The following is a 20,798-nucleotide window of genomic DNA, read 5'->3' as shown; positions in this document are numbered from 1 at the left end:
CTCCCTATTCGCCAGACATGAACCCCTGTGACTTCTTTCTGTGGGGACACTTGAAAGACCAGGTGTACCGCCAGAATCCAGAAACAATTGAACAGCTGAAGCAGTACATCTCATCTGCATGTGAAGCCATTCCGACAGACACGTTTTCAAAGGTTTCGGGTAATTTCATTCAGAGACTACGCTATATTATTGCTACGCATGGTGGATATGTGGAAAATATCGTACTATAGAGTTTCCCAGACCGCAGCGCCATCTGTTGTTGAAAATTGTAACTACTGTAATTTCGAAAGTTTGTCTGCCTGAAAATGTACTGTTGTCCCAAGCATATTGCAACAAACGGTGTATTTCTATCGCTGCTCGTTTAGTTTTTATTGCCGTTTCAAATATACCGGTCATTTTTGAAACACCCTGTACAAATGTCAACTGCCTCTTCAAAGCACTCAACATGGTAGTTGGTCCACCTGGTGGTGGCAAAGAAATGACAGGATCACTGGAAAGTCATCACTGTCACAAGTGACCAATGTAGCTAAGCCACGAGATTGGGGAAAAATGCTATTAGGTCAACAGCTATAAAGATGCCCTGTATGTTGCTGAATGGATATGAGTACCATTATTGGGGAGACATGGATCATGGTCTGTAAGAAGCTGGTCAATCAAGGCCCCTACCAAATGAAGTGATACTCCCCCACATGCCTTGGTGCATATAAAAGTCTTCAAGTGGGAGAAAAGTGGAAGAGTTGCATGTGCACCACTATTGCCTCCAGTGTGATGCACAGGGCAATCCACTCACTAATCAAATGTGTGCAAACAAATGTACAGACCCCTCCAGATGCCCTCTTGGGCCAGCATGGTTCTGACAAAATGCACAATAATCATGGAACATAGGGGAATGGTCATCAGTGAAGTGTGTTGCTTGTAGAATATGAAAAATTACAGAAGAGGAGGAATTCTCACTGAATGATTACATTATAGGCACCCATGTTAGGCATGAAGGGGCCAGGAGGACCGGTCATGCCCAAGGATCACTGCCTATCACCGATGAGGATGGAACTATGTCAATGACGATTGGTTCATATTCTGACTACATGTAGGGATCAGGTGCCTTCAGTGTCAACGGAGTAGCCTTTTCCCAATAATTCTCCTCCTCCTCCTCCGCAGTCTTTGGTGACCAATATTTTTGTAAGGGCCTATCCACAATGAGCATGGGAATGGATGAAAGGTCGGCAGCCCTGGGACCCACAGGTCGCAGTTGCTTCAGACTCTGAGCTGTGGGTTGCCAGAGACAGGGGACCTAAGAGAAAACACTGTCACTGGTAGAAATTGGACGAGGAAGCTGCTTATGTGGCCAGGTGTGCAATGTGGTTCCTGAACATGGTGCAGTGGGAACCACAAGACAGAATGGCATTGGAAGAACTGGTTTGTAAAAAAAAAAGGTAGTGGGGGGCGAGGACTGCGACGTTCACATAATTGGTCATCATATCAACGGGATGCAAGCATTCGTATTGTTTTCATGCCTCAGCAAGTGACAGGTGGTCAACAGATTTATGTTCCCATATTTTCTTTTCTTTCTTGAACACTGGGCAAACTGGTGAATGTGGAGCTTGAAGTTCCATGCATTTGACACATATAGGATGTTGTTCACAAAGACTACCTCTGTGGAGTGGCTGTCCACAGTTTCCACACTTTGGGTCCACCTGGCAGTGGGATGGCATATGACCAAGCATAAGCATCAGAAGCATGTCATTGGTGGTGGGACGCAAGGTTTCACTTCACACTTGTACACCATGATTAACTTTTTCCTGAAGAACATTTCTTTCAAAGACTAAGGTGAAGGTGCTTGTATCTGTTTGATTACCCTTGGGTCCTTTCTGGACATGTAGAACAAAACGTACACCTAGCCACTCAAGATTAGCCCATAGCACCTAGTATGTTTGGAGTCTCCTCGTATGCCTCTATGGAAGATGATACCTTGGACCATATTCAGAGTTTTGTGTGGGGCATTCATCAACACTATTGGCAACTAGGCATTCACATGCCTGAAGAGCTGTAGACTGTGCTGCTGAGGACAATCAACTGTGATCCATTGTGCATTTTCCCCAATGGCTCAACTTTTCGAAATATATCTTCAATATGTTCCACAAAAATAACTGTTCGAACACATACAAAGTACTGGATCAATTGTTTCACTCCCCAGATACTCTTCCCTTGGGATAGCCAGTGTAGGAAAAGCAGTAGTGTTCTAGTGTCTGCAGTGAAATATCTATACCCGTCAGATGACACAACTGGGTCAGAACACACATTGTTTTGGTGTCACTTAATATGTTTCATGTGTGGAACATTCCCCCCACATGCCTCCTACTCTGATCAAGAGCTCTCCCCACAGGAGAGCAGCATAGGTCATGGCCTGATGGCCATTGCCAGCAGTCCTGATGCCCCAGGAAGACGGGTATGTATGGCTTGACATGTGTGGAGAGCTGGCTGCTCAGGTATCTGTAGTGTGATCCCTGTGTTGGCAGTGGGCTCATTTGATAGGGTACATAAAACGTCACCATGTCAGATTGGTTGCCGTGTTGGCAGTGAAATGGATATACAAGTCTGTGCAGGTTTTGTGCATAGATAGTCTTTAACAATGCATGCAGTAGCACTATGTAAGGTATCCTTTCCCAGTTGGCCTACATTACAGAAACAATTTGGAAAACGAAGATCAAACCCAGAAGGAAACTAAAAAATTATTTCAGCTAAAAGATGATGTAAAGTAAATGAATGAATAGTCCGAGAAAGGAAGACAGAACTTAAGGAATAGCAGGATGGACATCAAAGGCTGCCACCATGAGAAAAAGAGTATGAGAAGGAATGATAGAGATGAAAGACTGCAGCACAGGAAAGGATGTAGGTGCTGCAATAGCTCAGGACCCTGTGATAGCCACTCACGAACTCGCAAAAGAGTCATGAGCCCCGTGAGAGGAGGATGATGATGATGTTATTATTATTATTATTATTATTATTATTATTATTATTGTGATACCACCGACAACTGGATTAGACAGTAAGCAAAAGAGGAAATGAATATAGAAATGGATGTAAACCATTTCTTTATTTAAATTTCACTTTTCCTTTTACTATTCTAGCAATCACTAAATTGCATATGTTTAGTATACATATAATATTAACCATTTTAGGCATCTATATCAATATTTTCATTAGTCAGAATATGTTAAAATTAAAATTTTCTCAAAGATGAGAGAAGATTTTAACTTTAGGTGCAAGTAGAAAGATAAAGACATCTCCCCCTCCCTGTCCACGAACACACACACACACACACACACACACACACACACACACACACACACACACACACACACACACCCCTATCCTTTATCTCACATGACAGTGATATGTTGGTTTGCACAACCAATTTCTGCACAAGGCCACCAACTAGTTTTCTCGGAGTCTGCTATTGGGTGGAGAACTGTAGGGGCCTCTAAACAACATTGCTACTTGAGATGGACTTTTTCCATTTTCATGAAAAAGGTGCATGTAAACAAAATCAGACTAGGAGACAGAAATAGCCAAAACATTGTGCAGTGATCTAGGCATGCACACAACATCACAATATCACATGCCTATCATTCTGGCCACTTTAAATTCACCAAGAATATATTTACACTTTGATCATCACTTATTGCCAAACTGCCAGCAAATTTTTTTTCAGGATACTAACCAATCTCTTCACCATCCAACCCACTGCCATCAAATATCGTCCCTGTCATTCCTCATACCACATACCCTTTACACTGGTAGATCCACACACACACTATCTATAAGGTTTTTTTCAACATATAATGGATCAGCACTAAAACCATGTTATCTGCCACATGGATTTCCTTTATGTAGCTGGTTGAACTAGTGAAGGCAGCTGGCATTGCATGTAGGCTGGAAGATCATCTTGTGATTTGTTACATTGTTCCCAGAACTATGTCATGGGTCTATGGTTTGGAGACGAGTGGATGAAGCGCAGATGAATCCTCAATGACCACTGATATGATTTTCTCGAAGTCTGTTACTGGGTGGAGAATTGTGGGGCCCCTATGATAGGTAAAGAGGTATGCTACACATAGGAAGTGGTTACTTGGCTGGCAGTGTGCCTTTTTATGTTATAGAAAGCCTTACAGAACAGGAAGAGAAAATTACATTGTACTCGTTAATGGCAAGGGTATTTATGATAATGCTCCAGAACTAGTTACAATTATTAGCAGTAATAAGGTGAATGTAGTTCTAGGAACAGAAAACAGCTTGAATTCAGAAGTGACTAGCAGCAAAATTTTAAATTCTGATTATAAAATATACTACAAGTGTAGGGTGGTAACAACTGGTGGTGGCACATTTACTGCAAGAAAGGACTGTCATGCAATTACAGATTCCAGGAAAGAAATAACTTTCATAAATTTATTTTTAAATTGTGTCTTCAACGAAGTGAACTAAAGTGTATCACAAATGTAATAATAAATTTACTGCTTCAACTTTTAACATAAAGAGATTAATGAAACAAAACAGTTAAAGTATAAAAAGGAAAATGAAAAATAATTCAGTTACACAAGGGGCAGCATAGAAACTAATATACAATATTTTGGTTAAGACACAACTATTTTGAATCAACAACTTCTTTCCAATGTAATGCATTAATAAAAACTGTGATTAAGAACTACTGGTAAATCAGTGGTCTGCAATGTAACCAACCTTGTATCTGCCTGGTCCCACACTGGTGATGATTGCTTGCACTCACTCATGCTGCGCACATGACGTGGTGGTCGCCAATGAGGAAGTGTTTGCGATTTCTGCTGCGGAATATTTGTTGGCTTGCTTGTCCTTGGTCCACTGCTTCCTAATATGAGAATTACGTTAAACATCATATTTTAAAAACATTATTCAAAATAATAATCATGGTCCAAAACTGAATTTTGTACATAGTAACCTGAGCTGTCATTCCAAGACAATACTGCAGCTTCATCTTCACTTATTTCATCATCATCGATGAAAAAGTTCTTTTGGCAATCCATATCCACAGCACTACTAGAGGTGGAAACAGAGTCAGCTTCACTAGATGAGCAAAGATCAATATCTATCTGCTCTTCAATAACTGGCCACCGTTCATGCCTGTCATGTCTTACACTAAGCCAACCTAAAATTTAAAGTGGTGTCAGTTACAGAAAAAGAAATGTAATTGTGTAAAGTATCCTACAAAAAATAATAAAAATTAAATAATGGGAGAATACAAAGAAAAAAAGATTTCTTTTACTGAGAAGTGAAATCTGTCTGTCATGTTTACATGCATACCATGTCTACCTTGCCCACTCCAGTCATCATCCACAAACATGACTGCTAACCTGACAAATAATGAACCTATCTGAGTTGGGCACTGAGCACAATGATTCTTTCACTAATTATAATCTACATAGAATTAATTAGTAATTATTGAAAAATAACAATTAATGAGAAAGAGATTTCCTAGGAAAATGAAATGACAATTCAAAATTAACAACAGTAAGTTGCATACTACACCACCCTTTGTGGTATATAAACAATGAAAGGAGTAAAGGTAAGCACTCATCATACTGTACATGTATGGCTGTGGTGGCCACAAAGGTTTCAAGATTTCAATACACTTTTTCAGAACTGATTTCATATGGCTTCTTACGGCTGATGGCAAGTTAACTGAAAATATGTGTCCTTGGATAATGAACATCTTTCTGGACAAAAGTGACTTTGAATCTTTAGGTGGATTGTTCTTATTTTCGGTATTACGAGGGTGGTTTGAACAGTTCTCGGAATGGAATGGAAAAAAAGGACTTACATCACTGAAACGTTATTTTATTTTTCAATGTAGTCTTATTGGGAATGGATCTTTTTCCCTTACTGGGCCTTGAAATACATGACTCATGCCAGGCCGTCCAGTCGTCGTTGGCAGACAATCACTTGCAGCAGCTTCTGGACGACTTCCCAGACGTGTTCTCTCCCACATCTCAGAGGGTCTCCAGGTTCGAAGCCCACATCAAACTCCTCCCCTCGGCAGTTCTGAAGTTCCACAAGGCTCGCTCGGTACCATCTGCTCTCCGTGATAAACTACAGCAGGAGCTTCGTTGCCTACAGGATGAGAGCTTCCTGACCCCATTCCACCATAGTCATTGGGCTACACCCTTTGAGATCCTTGAGAAGCCAAATGGAGCTCTTCACGTTTGTGGGGATTTTAAGGCCACTGTCAATGCTCAGTGAGTTATTGACCCCTATTCCATACCCAAGGTTGATGACAACCTGTCCAGGTTGGCTAGTGGAAAGGTGTTTGTCAAAATTGACCTGCGGGATGCCTACCGCCAGTTGCCTTTGGACAACTCGCCGAAAACGATTTTGGTAGTCAATACCCCTTTTGGGCTCTTCGGTCAGAACTGCCTTCTGTTTGGAGTCACCAGTGCTCCAGCCATCTTCCAGCGCTATTTGGAAACATTGACAAGAGACATCCTGGGGTTGGCTAACTAGCTCGATGACATCTTAGTCAGTGGTGGCTCCAACCTGGACTTGGCCCGGAACCTCCGGCACCTCTTCCATGTTCTTCAGGGTGCCAGCTTACATTGCAACAAGGAGAAATCTCTTTTTCTTGTTCCTCAGGTGACCTACCTCAGCCACGTTTTTTGGGCACTAATGGCATTCGACTGTTGCCCCAGATGTCGAGGCTATTCAGCAGCTGCCACCCCTGTAGGACATCTCCCAGCTCAAGTCAGTTCTGTGTCAACTCAAATACTACTGCCATTTTATCCCACATGCCACGGCTCTGGTGGAACCCCTTCACTGCCTCGTCCGTAACAAGGCTGCCTGGGACTGGTCACCGGCTTGTGATAGTGTGTTCCGCTGTTTGAAGTCTTCTCACCTGATGCCAGCTTGCCTGGTCCCTTATGATCCTGCCAAGACTCTCACCTTGGCTGACGTATCAGACAACATCTTGTCTCACATCATCGACAGAGTCGAGTGCCCGGTGGCCTTCATCTCTAAAACGCTATCCCTGGCTCAGAATTAACTACAGAAAAATTGAGGAGGCGGCCTTGGCCAGCATCTTTGAGTTTAAGAAATTCCACAGTTTCATCTACAGCTGTTGCTTCACCTCATACACTGATCACAAGCCTCTGGTCTCATTGTTTGGTGCTACATCCGCCATCCCTATGAGGACTGCTTGCAGTCTCCAGTGCTGGACATTGTTCCTCGTGGAATATTCCTACAACACCCGTTTTTGAGCCACAGCTCTCCATGTCAACGCGGATCTTCTCTCTTGTCTCCCAGTGGGTGCCAACCATGAGTTCGATGCTGACCCAGCTGCCGGTTTCCCCCAGGATGACGCCGCTGCTGAGGTAGTAGCTGATTTGCAGCTGGATGCCAAGCTAGCTGCACTGTAGATGACTCAACCCTCCACGTTCAGCATGGGTGGATGTCAGACCATCATCAGTTCCAGCAGCCAGAGGTCCAGGCCTACTGGCACTGCTGCCACGACCTGTCTGTCAGAGATAGGATCCTCCTCATCTTGGGTGATAATGATCATTGGCAGGTTGAGCTGCCGCCCTCCCTCCACCAGTGGGCCTTGGAGCTCCTGCAAGTTGGTCATTTGGGGATTGTCCTGATGAAATGGCTTGCCCGGCAGCATGTCTACTAGACGGGGGGGAAGGGAGGGGGGGGGGGGGGGGGGGGGTGGACGCCGTCATCACCCGAATCAACTGTTCAGGGGTCATCTCCAGCTGAAAAACTTCACGGCCGCCCTCATCGGTCCCCCTTGTCTCTCCTGTTTCCATCTTCTCTCCGCCCAGCTTCTCCGCTTTCGGCAAGGCCCCACTTTTCTCTGCAGGATCCAGTCTGGGCGATGGTGTTTACATGGAATTGTCCCCGGCGGGTCCCTGCCAGGGTCTCACACTCATCAGCCAAGCTATGGCGCCAGTCACCTCCAACACCAGCACGGTGTGCCGGAAGCACAGCAAGCAACTTCACCACTGGTGTGGTCCGCACCCGGCTCCTCTGCCATCTCCACGGCCGTCGGCCCTTGGGGATGATGGTGCTCCTCTTCCCTCCCAACTGCCACAATCACCGGTCACACCCCAGGTGGACCCTCTGGCAGTGGTCCCTATGCCCATGGAGGTGGATCGTGTGCCTGTGCCTGTGCCTGCCCAGGTCTCCTGTGGGCGATGGCCCCGGAGCCGAATGTCGAGATGAGCCTTCCACTCACCCCTTGGGGGTTGGGGGGGAAGTCTGCTGTGGCTGCCCACTTCATACATCGTAATGCCTACTGCATCGGCATCCTACTTCACGTCCAACCAACATGGGATACCTAATTCACAGGGCCTATATACACCAGGAAAACCAACATCGTCTGTGTTATCAAGATAAATATTTACCAGTAGTCACAACACAACAAACACCAGGTCCCCACCAACGGTTGCCAGGGACCACTATCCATTCATGGAGCCTGCAGAACAGCTTCACCACAGATTGCAGCTTTGGCAGAAACTACTTTGATATGCCAGGCACATGATCGCAGATAGTATCAGCAGATACATCTGCCAAACAGGCTTTATAGGGTGGTGCACTGCCAGCAAAGGGCAGTTCGATGCACCGCTTGGAAGTATACAGGGCTGGCAGCCACTGCCAGATGCCTCTTCTAGCTGGCTGATCTCTTGCAGATGGACTTGGAATAGTCGATCAACATCTTGACATTGTAGACTTGTTTATTGTGATTGCTCCCCGTGAACAGTCAGGTCTTTTTTATTATTATTTGTTATTTTATATTTGTGACAATCCTCAGTTGGGATCAAGTCTGTTGTTATTTTGGAGACTGTATTATTGTTTTGTTTTGATGAGTCCAATAAATTGTTTCTGGACTTGTGTTTTCTGCATTTCTATTCTGCTAGTGCAGATACTTCAGAATATGAACAGCATTTCTGGTGTACCTCAGAGTCCTGGTCTCCCTCATCACTTTAATCTTCTCCTTTTCCTGATGGAAAGAGTGGCAAATCAACCGATAAATATTACTTTTAATAATTTCCAGTACTGCTATGAGGAGCACAAAGAACATCGCTGGTGCTATTTTGCTTCTGAAGAAAACCTTTATATATTTAAAAAAAAATTAAGATGAGAGTTGTGTTTAACCAAATATTGTACAATTTCGAAGATACAAAAATAAAAGTAAGATTTTAAATAAAAATGTATCCTTTAGTTGTTATACACAACTGCTCAATATAAAAGTATAAACAGCATTTACCTGCTTTTCGGAGTTCATTAGCTCCATGAAATGTTGTTGCAATCAGTCCCAAAACATAGACAGCTGTACCACGAATTGAGTAAACGTCAGAAGTTTCTGCTATTTTAACTATTGCTTGCACAACACCTTCCTCTGATAGAAGTGATAAGCCAGATACTGATGTGGCTACATGTCCACATACCCACAATGCTGCTTTCAACTCCAAGATTTCTTTCTCAGTACTGCAATTCTGCACGTGAACAATCTGCATGAAAAATTGATTGGAAAATTAAATACATTCATACAGGTGATATACCACAGTTTTTACATATATCTGCCATGATCAGAGAACTATGTTAACATGCCAGTATAGTAAAGTGACTGACTTTCCTGCAGAGAGAGAGAGAGAGAGAGAGAGAGAGAGAGAGAGAGAGAGAGAGATTGCATAAAATTATTATTTTTAACTCCAACTACCATGGAAAATAGAGTGAACGAAACAAGGTGAAGAATTAGTTCAGCATTTCATCAGCAAGCAGATGCTCAGTGAAGGGAGTGGGGGTGGTGGTGGGAGTTCGAGAATGGACATAATGAAATTAATTTTAATGCCACTCACTGGCACCTGGTACACAAGTACAAAACATTAATGTGAACTGTAACTGATTGAAGTATACCCATAAGAGAGCCCTGTCAGAAATTACTTACATTTTTTTTATATGTCCAATATTTCCTGATGGTTCGTGGAAGCTTGTCTCAAGAGATTGGCAACATCCTTAATTTCAATAAAATTCTTACGTGTGTATGGGGCCACATCAAATGTAATAAAAGTACCAACATTTTAGCTACTATTTCGGCATTCTTCATCTGAGTGACAGTACTTTGTAGTATCGGCTGTGTATACGGTATCTGAAAGTGGCTGGTGTTCTGGAATACCATGTTTTGACTGGGTGACAGAATCAAGGGGGTAGATATTTGATATTAATTTTTATTGGTTGTAACTGGCATATCCAGTGAAAGTGGCCTTCATGACATAGTAGGCAGTGGCACCCAAGCGTAACTGATTTCTGTAGCCTGCACTGGCGGTATTTACAGTGTATGTTGGGACAATTCTGCAGGCACAGTCGGCCTGTAGTGACTGCACTAACTGGCAACCAAGACGGCAAGTGTTTGTGGTCTTACTCTCAGTTCATTTAGGACAGCCATTTTGATATCTCAACAGTTCTGCTGCCTAACTAAAACAATGGTTTCTTTAAATTGTACGGTCTCAGAGCACTAGTCTTCCCTTTACACAACTGTTGATTTGGGATGCTGACATGCCTATGTGTGTTGTTAATGCTCATCAGTGTGTGTGTTGAAAGGACATCTCATCACACCAATACAGACCAATCCACAACCATAGCTAAGCTAACATGCCCCTGGCATGTAAAACTCGTTCACGGAATCTTCAGTGGAACCCAGAAAGTCCCTTACCTCATTGTTGCTGTAGTAGGTGGGTTTCATTCTCTCTCAGCACAGAATCTTTTCCACACTATCACTTATGCCTCGTTCATATCAAAGGCAGGAGATTTGTCATGGTGGTGCTTGCTGCGTGCTCTTGATCTTGTGTCCCCCTTGTTCCATAGCTTTTTTTATGGTACCCTTGCTATGGGCATTTGCCCTGAAAGTGGATTGTAGCTTGCAGAGTTTGCCCTCCTGGTTGTCAGTATTGCTGACTCAGTAAACCCCTGTTTGTAGTAAGCAATACACAAAACCAATTCAGATAACCACGTATATGGTTTTATTCATAAACCTCTGAACAACAATGGAAATAAACCTCTCATGAACCCACATGTAACAAGGCACAGAACAACTGATGTGAGCGGTACAACTGGATAACATAGAGAGGATCACTCAGGCCTGCTCCGCAGATATATATGCGTGAGTTGCCAACAGACTGTGCGATTGAGACTGCGCCACGTGCACACCTCCCATGGGCAGCCTATAGTGGTCGGGTGCTCTGATACAGTTGGCGGCTGATTCAAGCACATATGCACAGCAACACCACACTCAGTGTACTTACACTCATATGCACTAGAAGCAAGATACACAGAACACCTCTCCCTTGTGTGAACTGGGCATCCAGGCAACGGAGGAGATGCCAGCTGCCCGATGAAAGAGACATCCATTGGATATGGAGTGGCAGCAACCAATACCGATGGAGGGGGCAGGACATTGTGCCGGGCATGCACTGGAGAATAAGGCTAGAAAGTGCAGGACGCGGGCATGCCCGAGGGCAGTGGGCCCGCACGGCGACTGTCAACAGCACTGGACCAGAGGTTGCCATCACCTTCTCCGAGTTGTCATCAGCAGGCAGGTCAAAGTGTGGAGCAGATGAGGCTGGACCCACCAGTGACAATGGCTGTGGTGATGATGGTGATGATGAGGGGCCAGGTGAGAAATCCTGACCGGAAAAGCAGACGGCTACAACTGATCCGAGGCTGGAAGAACCCCAAGCCGCCACACATGGAGGATAGTGGGAAAGGCTGTGGTGATGGAGGCCGCACCCACAAACCAGTAGCTTCTGGTGGTGAACGGACGTGCAACTGAACAAAGTGGTGCGCAACCAGCCCGTCAGCCATATGGGCATCATAAAGATGTTGTCCCTGGTGGTGGACAACAGTGCCTGGTATCCACTTGGGCTGGCGACCAAACCCTTACATCCACACCGGTGATTCAGGAGCAAAGCAGTCAGACGGACCCAACCAAGGCAGGTGCAGCGCAGGCTGCAGAAGGTATAGGAGTGTGTATGCTTGCTAGCCGTGAAGCAACTCAGCTGGGCTCCACTCTCCTATCGGCGTGAAGCAATAGTTGCTCAGAAAACAGAGAAGAACATCATCCCACAAAGAATCCACAACAAACTTCTTCATTTGTGACTTGAATGTACCCACTAGTCACTCTGCCTCACCATTTGATTGAGGCTGGAATGGTGGAGCCATAACATGACTTATGTCGCGATGAGAACAAAACAATTCAAAGGTGTGGGATATGAACTGGGAGCCATTATTGGAAACCAAGATACAAGGCAACCACTCAATAGGAAACTCTCTTAAAAGCATATGAATTGTGACCTCAGCATGGTCGATGCACGCCAGAGAATGTAAAGAAACCGTTAAAATGCATCTACAACCAAGAGTCAATAGGAAATCAAGAAAAGACCCACAATGCGTTCGCATGGATACAGGGGAGCGGGCCAGGGAGACAGAGATGCCCTGGGAGCTGCCTGGTGTTGGGCACACTGTTCACAATTTGCCTCAAAACTGACAATTTTGCCATCAATCCCTGGGCAAAAAAGCATGTCTCCTAGCTAAAAGTTTAATGCTCCCCAATGGCTCTGCTGAAGAAGGCATAGAACCTCGCACCATAATGCAGTGGATATGACTACTCTGGGAGAGAGATTGTCTGTGGACAACAGCAAAACACTGTCAAAAACAGAGAGGTTATCCTATAAGGAAAAATAGTTGCACAGGTTGTTCAAAGCCCGACCAAGCAGTGTATCTGGCCAGTCCCGTTGAACAAACTGAACCACCTGTTGGACAACCAGCAGCTGCTATACGCAAGCTCCTAATTTGTAAACCCTCCACCACATCCTGCATTTCAATATTGAGACAGAAACAAAGCGAATCTTGAAGATCAAAGTTGGAATCAGAATCCACAGGAAGATGGGACACGATGTCCACACTGGCATGTTTAGATGTACGTTGAAAACGGATTTTGTAATTGTAGCAAGACAAGAACAACACCCAGCATTGTAGGTGGTGTGTTGGCTTTTCAGGCAAGGAAGTGTGAGGGTTAAACAAGGAAACCAAGGGTTTATGTTCAGTAATAATGTGAAACCTGGAGAGAACAAAAAAATCCCCACAGAGCATAGACTATGACAAGAGCCTCTTTTTCCACCTGAGAGTAAGGATGTTGGGCCATCACCGTGCACTAATGTAAGGCATCAGTCACCAAAACTATGTGCTGATCTAGAGAGAATGTAGTTTAATAATAGTCCCAGAATAGTTTGGATTTGAACATGTGAAAAGCATGTTCACAATCCGGGCTCCAGTAAAAAGGTACATTCTTGCGTAACAAATCATGCAACAGGTGGACCAGTGTGGCTGCTCCCAGCAGAGATTTATTGTAGTAGGCTATCTTTCCTAGGAAGGCCTGAAGCTCCTTTGTGGATGAGGAGCGAGGCACAGATGTAACAGCAGAGATGTGGTCTGACCCCATCCCACTGGACCTTGAGCCCCAAATAAACAATAAAAGGTTGAAAAAACTGAGATTTTGCAACATTACACCATAAGCCTGCAGACTGTAAGACAGGTAACAAAGTGCGCAAATTTTTCAACTGGTTGGCTGTGGAGGAGCCTGTCACAACAATATCATACAGATAATTACACAACCCAGGACAGGCATAATCAGTTGCTCTAAAAATCACTTGAAATAGCAGGGGCACTAGCCATACCAAAAGGAAGGCACAAATGTTGCCAGAGACCAAAAGGAGTATTCAAAACCAGAACTCGCCAGAACTCTTTGTCCACAGGGATCTGCAGATATGCTTCATACAAATCAATTTTAGAAAAATACTGGCCACCCTACATTTTTGCCAATAGGTCCTTCCAGCATCGAAGAGGATACGCATCCATGATCGACTGCACGCTGATGCTAGTACTGAAGTTGCCAAAGAGGTGAAGTTTCCCCAACAGCTTCCAACTACAACCAGTAGACACAACCATTCACTAGCCATAACAGGTTGCGCCACCATTACAGACTGAAGTCTGTCCAATTCTGCTTACACTTGATCTTTCAGGGCAATAGGAATAGGATACACATGACAAAAATGAGGCCGAGCTGTGGATTTCAAAGAAATATGAGCAAAAAAATTCATAGTGCACCCTATAATTTCCAAAAACAAGTTTGAAAACTCCTCACACAATGTTTCTAAATGAGAATAAGGTACCTGATCAGACAAAAGGTGAACTTCGTTGGTGATAGAAAATCCAAATGCCGGAAATGCGTCCATCTCAACCCCGGTATCAGCAATGTGGCAAGCATTACAATTGGCCCAGCGCTTAGAGCATGTTGATTGTTTGTGCTGGACAAAACAGAAGAGAAAAGACGGAAACAGAGACTTTTGATGCTGGTGCTGTGACGGTCGTGGATGCTTGGGCCAGCCTTGGGCTGCTCAACACTGGGCCCAACATGTTTACCACCACCACTGCTGCTGCTTTCTCGTGCAAGCTATCTGTCGTCCTAGTGGGCATCTTTTGACACTACTGTCACATTGACCAACTTTTCAATTTGGTCACCCGCTATTCCAGAAACTTCCCCAACTCATGTGGCTAGGACATGCGTTCGTTTGCAGAGTTCTTGTAATGAGGCAAGCTGACACAGTAATTGATACATTTTAAGGTGAATCTGTGAGTGGAAGGAGGCTTTGCACAAATCTGAGTCTGTCACACCGACAGCCAGAAAATGCTGTCCGAGTCTTTTTTTGTAAGCTTCCCAGTCCACAGCTGAATCATCATATGGAGGAAAACTGGGTGGATGTTAATGGAAGCCGACAAAGTAGTCACTGCCGAAGTAAGCTGTTCAATCAGGGCTGGTAGCACAGCATCCATAATGACTAACTTAACGGAACTGTATTTAAAGACTGCACATACGGAAACTATTCCAAACTCATTGCCAGTCATGTAGTAACTAAGTAATACACAAAACTGAGCCACGTAACACAAATATAGCTTTATTCATAAACCTCTGAAAACAATAACAGAAATCAGCTACTCATGAATCCACACATAACAAGACACAGAACAACAGATGTGAGTTATATAACTGGATCAAAATAGAGAGGGTCAGTCAGCGCCACTCTGCTCACATATATATATATGTGAGTCACCAGCGGATGGTGCAGTGGAGACCGCGCCACATGCCCGCCTCCTACAGGTGGTCTCCAGCGGCCGACCCATGCTGATACAGTTGGCACCTGATTCGAGCACACGTGCATGGGGACCCCACACTTGGTGCACAATCACTCACATGCACTAGCAGCAAGATACAAGAGTGTCATAAATATATGAATCACGAAGATGATCTGATTTGCTGTGATAATGAGACAGACTGTTCAGGTATCTTTCCACGCTTTTTGGCTTTCTGAACACTCTGCATCTAAACTACCTGTCAAATTTCCTACTGACTACCACACTCAGAAAATGTGGCATACTGTCCCTTTCAATTTCCACCATGAAGCTTCCGTCAACAGGTCTCCAGCTATTGGTGAGAGAAGGGAGTGCCCCTTACCACATCATTTCTCTGTTCACAAAAGTTGCCTTTCCACTTCAAGTTAGTGGTCATCAGGCAGTCCCACATGAGGTAACATGTATTCAGTGTAATGTGCTCTTGTAAAGTATTCATTACATCCTGTACTGGTATATCATTAATCAAGGATTTGTCATTGAAGTTCATCATTAAGGAGCGAAACTGGTAGCCCCTTTAAGTGCATGATGAAATGTATAGAGTCCTGAGCATATGATTCTGTATGACTCATCAGATTTCTCAGTTTGTTCTTTAAGAATTTTGTTGGCAGGTATGTAGGCAAAAATTAACAAAATTAACTACGGGCCTTAACGGGTGTGCTTCCTTGGGTACCTTTAGGTACTACATAGATCCTCAGTGCTGTTGGGTCTTGAGGGATGACCATTCTTGCTGTGCCATACTGTAATCTCGAGTTTCTAACTAAAGTATGCGTCTGCCTAATTATTTTGGGAGTAGTGTCGCACTTAAGTTCATAATCACAGATGTTTTAGCCTTGCCAGCTTGTAACAGTATAAAATTCCTATGTTATAACATGGCATGGCATTCTTCCTTTGAGATATTAGCTTATGCTGGCTTTGCACATGGCACAGTATGGATTGTCTCATGACTGATGTACTCTGCTTCTATATGGTGCCCTGGGTAGGTCATGAAGCGAGATATCTAACAACACTATTATTTCATATGTGCATACCCATTTTGGAGTCACTACGAACTTGAGCCCTTTGGGTACCACTTGTGCAGCTGGTTCATTTGAACAGGTTCACAAGCATCCAGATGTGTTGATGATGGGCATTTCATTGCGAGCATGCGGTGACAGTCAGGTCAATTTCGGCTTTTGGTGGCCAGACGCAGTTGTATTTGATACGTTGGTTTGGAACTATGTCAGTCTGCTGATCTTCTCCCAGTCTATTCTCATCGGTTTGCTACCTAACAATACATGCAGGATCATCAATCTTCTGTTAGTGCCATCGAGCCTACTGTGAAAATGGTGAATTCTGTCATGCAGCAGGGCTCAGTCTGCCCACTGGCAATGATTATTGCTTTGGTGGAACAGAGGCTGATGCATACCCCTAGAAACTTAGCTATTAATTGAAATCTTGATACCTCTTCAGAAATGCAAGATTTTTTTCCCCTTAGTGCTTTTAACTTAAATGTGCCATTGTGCAATACCTATCCAGACAGGTTAGTTATTCAGTATCATAGACTTTCGCACCCAAAGTTCATTCCAATACAATTCATTTAAATGTGTGACAGTGTCATGTGTGATTAAACACTGTTATTTTTTGGCTGATATTCCTTGCTGTCTTCATAAAGGTGACAGACTGTAGTTTCTAGTTACTGCTTTAAAAAATATATAGTATTTAAAATTTGCTGGGTGTCTTGGCATACAAAGGAACAATAGATGCTTACTGCTGGGGATATTTAATACTGTGACTACTCCAACATGAAATCACAATGGGTGTTACAACCTCTCACTGTCTTGGTTGCCAGTTGTTATAGACAAGTAGGCTGATCTTGCTTACCAAGATTGCCTCACCACATGGCATAAACACCACACTGCTGCAGCAGGAAGCACCGACAGGTGTCAAGAGCCAATGGCCAATATATGAGCAATACTATGTGACAACAGCAACTTTCACCAGATTTGCCAATGGAAACCAATAAAAATTAGAATGAGATTTTCACTCTGCAGCGGAGTGTGCGCTGATATGAAACTTCCTGGAAGATTAAAACTGTGCGCCCGATCAAGTCGGGCACACAGTTTTAATATGCCAGGAAGTTTCATATCAGCACACACTCCGCTGCAGAGTGAAAATCTCATTCTGGAAACCTCCCCCCAGGCTGTGGCTAAGCCATGTCTCCGCAATATCCTTTCTTTCAGGAGTGCTAGTTCTGCAAGGTTCGCAGGAGAGCTTCTGTAAAGTTTGGAAGGTAGGAGACGAGATACTGGCAGAAGTAAAGCTGTGAGTACCGGGCGTGAGTCGTGCTTCGGTAGCTCAGATGGTAGAGCACTTGCCCGCGAAAGGCAAAGGTCCCGAGTTCGAGTCTCGGTCGGGCACACAGTTTTAATCTGCCAGGGAGTTTCAATAAAAATTAGTACCAAATATCCCAAGCAATATACATATGTTAAGATACAAAGGAATTACAGACATTGGCTGCGAGTGGGTACCGATTTAAATCAATTGGGACCATGATTCGAACCCAGTTCTCCGGCTTCCTAGGCTGATGCACTCATCACTGGACCATCCAAACACAGTGGTCATCACTACTGTGTGGACTATGCCTCCCATCAGACCCAAATTCTCGCTTTATCCACACGCTACTAATGTAGTGCCCCTCGCCCATTATTCTCATTGCTTGCGGCTATTCACAAATTTCTTTACGAGTTCAGGCCTGGTATGCGTCTGCACTGAAGTGATCATTAGCTGTCCTCACCCCAATTATATACTGTGGTGTCTGTTCTTTTGGACATGTTATTGCTCTTATGACTTCATTTCTTTTCCCATCTTCCTTAATGAGACCTAGGAGAGACGTTTCCATAGCTCACTGAGCTGTCCAAAGTTTTCTTCTGAAAAACTCTTTTAAAATAAAAAATTCACAGCCAGATGTTAGTGTGGGAAGAACACACTGTTCAAAAATAAATTTTTTATTATTTATTTATTTATTGTATTTTTAAGTTTGTTGGCATACTGGGTTTAAACTGGTTGCATTTCTTACATAATCCCTCCAACCAAGCTAGATTTGGTAGAAAATTACAGGATCTCAGATAAACATAATCATTAACAATTTTTAAACAACTTTTCAATATTATTTGTTTTGCAGTTACCCTTTGTTATGTATATATGATGGGTGTTCAATATGTAACACAAGTAGTTTTTTTATTCTGAAAGCAAGTGAGTTTTATTCAGGATTCCAATACACCATACTATTCCCCACTCTTTTGGCCACAAAACTCTATTTTCCAACATAATTTCCATTCAATCTGATGCCCTTACCTCAACTTACTGGGAGGGCTTGTATACCCACATGGTATCACTCTACTGGCCAATGTTGGAGCCAATGTCTTTCTACATCAATAACCTCCCCATCATAAACATACTGCTTCGCACACTTCATTTGGCCAAACAGATGCAAGTCAGAAAGTGCGAGATCGGGGCTGTAGAGAGGATGGGGAAGAATAGTCCAATGAAGTTTTGTGAGCTACTCTCGGGTATACAGACTTCTGTGAGGGCTTGTGTTGTCATGGAGATTTATACGTTCATTTGCATTTTTGTGGGAATGCACACGCTGAAATCATTTCTTCAATTTCCTGAGAGTAGCACAATACTCTTCAGAGTCTATTGTTGCATCATGAAGTAGGAAATCAAAGAGAATATCCCCTTCAGAGACCCAGAAGACCATTGCCCTGGGTCTACCAGCTAAAGATGTGGTTTTCAACTTTTTCTTCGGAGGAGAGGCGGTGTGCTGCCACTCAAGGCATTGTTGTTGTTTTGTTTCTGGTTTGAAGTGAGGAATCCATGTTCCATCAAATGTGATTATGTTCACAAAAATCTGTCACGATCAGCCTTGTAATAAGCAAGAAATTCTGCAAATATGGTCCTTTGTTGCTCTTTGTGGCCTTCTGTTAGGCAAGGAGGAACCCAGTGGCCACACAACTTTCAGTAATGCAACTGGTGAGCTAGTGTGTTAGCACTACCAACAGAGACATGCAGTTATGCAACTGGGTGTTTTATTGTGATCTGTTGATCGCCTCAAACGAGAGTGGCTACACGTTCCAACATTGTAGGAGTCACAGTTGTTTGCAGGTGGCCAGCACATGGGAGATCGGACAGGTTTGTGCAACTTTGGATGATGAGACACACCTCATCGAATGACTCACTGTGCTTTTCTTCACAGCCAGGTCTCTGTAGATATTGTGCAACCACCTGTGAATATTTGTGATGCTCTAGCTCTGTGCCAAAAGAGAGTCAATTACAGCTCTCTGCTTGGAACATACCTCCATTACACACACCATTCTGAAGGCTATGTATAGCGCCACCACATATCGGAACTTCATGAAGTGGGAATCTTCCATGATGTCCCACAACAAGTTCCTGATTTTTCCAACTGAAATTGGCTGAGAAAAAAGTATTGCATGTCTAGTTGAATACTCCTTGTATTTGTTTTGGATAGGTTTATCTTAAGACCCAGTTTTTGACAACTATCTGAAAAATCCTTTATTGAGAATGCATCATATTTTTAGCTAGACCTACTGTATCACCTGCTGATCTTACATTAGTGAGTCTCTTCTCATTTATTCCAATTCCCCTTTCCAAATAATATTGGAATTAGCCATTTCAAGAACTGCTATAAATAGTTTCATGGATATAGGGTCACCCTGCATTACTCCTCTTCCAGTGGAAAATTCCTTCATGAGTGTTCCTATGCAGTTAGAAGCTATTGAAGTATCATAGGTGCTAACTAATACGTTTATGTATGTTATAACTCCAAGTTGAACAAATATATTTCAAGGACGACGCAATACATGTAAGTCACAGACCAAGTAAACAGAGTAAGACGTGGTTACTCTTTAACAGTCAAATCGTAACTGAGTCCGAGTCTAGCGGCTGCTGGCTGGCCGCTTAGGTGGCGCTGCTGCTGCATGGCTGGCAGACAGCGCCGCATGTAGAGGATGTGCGTAACTGTGTGTCGGCACTTTGAAAGATCGACAAGTCACAACACTTTCCCCCCCTTTGCAGTTTTTGCACAGGTCTTGTGGAGGTGGCCTGTAGATTGCTAACGTCCATAGGTGGTGTTTGACTGGCCTAAAAGTCTCGCGGAGGAGGCATCCAGTACGGACAGAAGTGTCCCCGATGATAATGCGTCGAGATGACAGGAGATGTGGGGGTCGAATCTGCTGGGGCCCCGTGCACCAATCTGCCCATTGCGGCAAGTCCAGTTGTTATAACAGGAGACATGGGCGATGTTTCCGCGTCCGTAGGAGAAGGAGGCGAGTAGAGTTGCTCCGACAGATGGTCATTTGGTTCCTGCATGGCCATGTCTCCTGTTGGTGTCAGTTCTTGTGCTGTCACCGATATGATGGTGAGAGGACTGCGTTGTGAGTAATGAGAGAGTCCAGGGTCCCGAGCATCAGGTAGAGCCAAAGGTGGTGTAGCAGCATCTGGAACAGGCGTTGCTGGCACATGAGGCCAAA

General features: G+C 43.9%; 1 protein-coding gene across 1 annotated transcript in view; it reads right to left on the bottom strand.

Annotated features, from left to right (window-relative positions):
• Positions 1-20,798, bottom strand: part of LOC124721523 (rapamycin-insensitive companion of mTOR) — a 277,266-nt gene that overhangs the window by 87,357 nt on the left and 169,111 nt on the right. The window contains exons 18-20 of the mRNA XM_047246541.1: positions 9,290-9,533; positions 4,973-5,179; positions 4,738-4,882 (exon numbers count right to left, since the gene is read on the bottom strand). Coding sequence (XP_047102497.1) covers positions 4,738-4,882; positions 4,973-5,179; positions 9,290-9,533 — 596 coding nt within the window. The remainder of the gene's footprint in view (positions 1-4,737; positions 4,883-4,972; positions 5,180-9,289; positions 9,534-20,798) is intronic.

Source organism: Schistocerca piceifrons, chromosome X (assembly GCF_021461385.2).
Source record: "Schistocerca piceifrons isolate TAMUIC-IGC-003096 chromosome X, iqSchPice1.1, whole genome shotgun sequence".
Taxonomy (NCBI): Eukaryota; Metazoa; Arthropoda; class Insecta; order Orthoptera; family Acrididae; genus Schistocerca; species Schistocerca piceifrons.
This window is presented reverse-complemented; position numbering and strand designations above follow the sequence as displayed.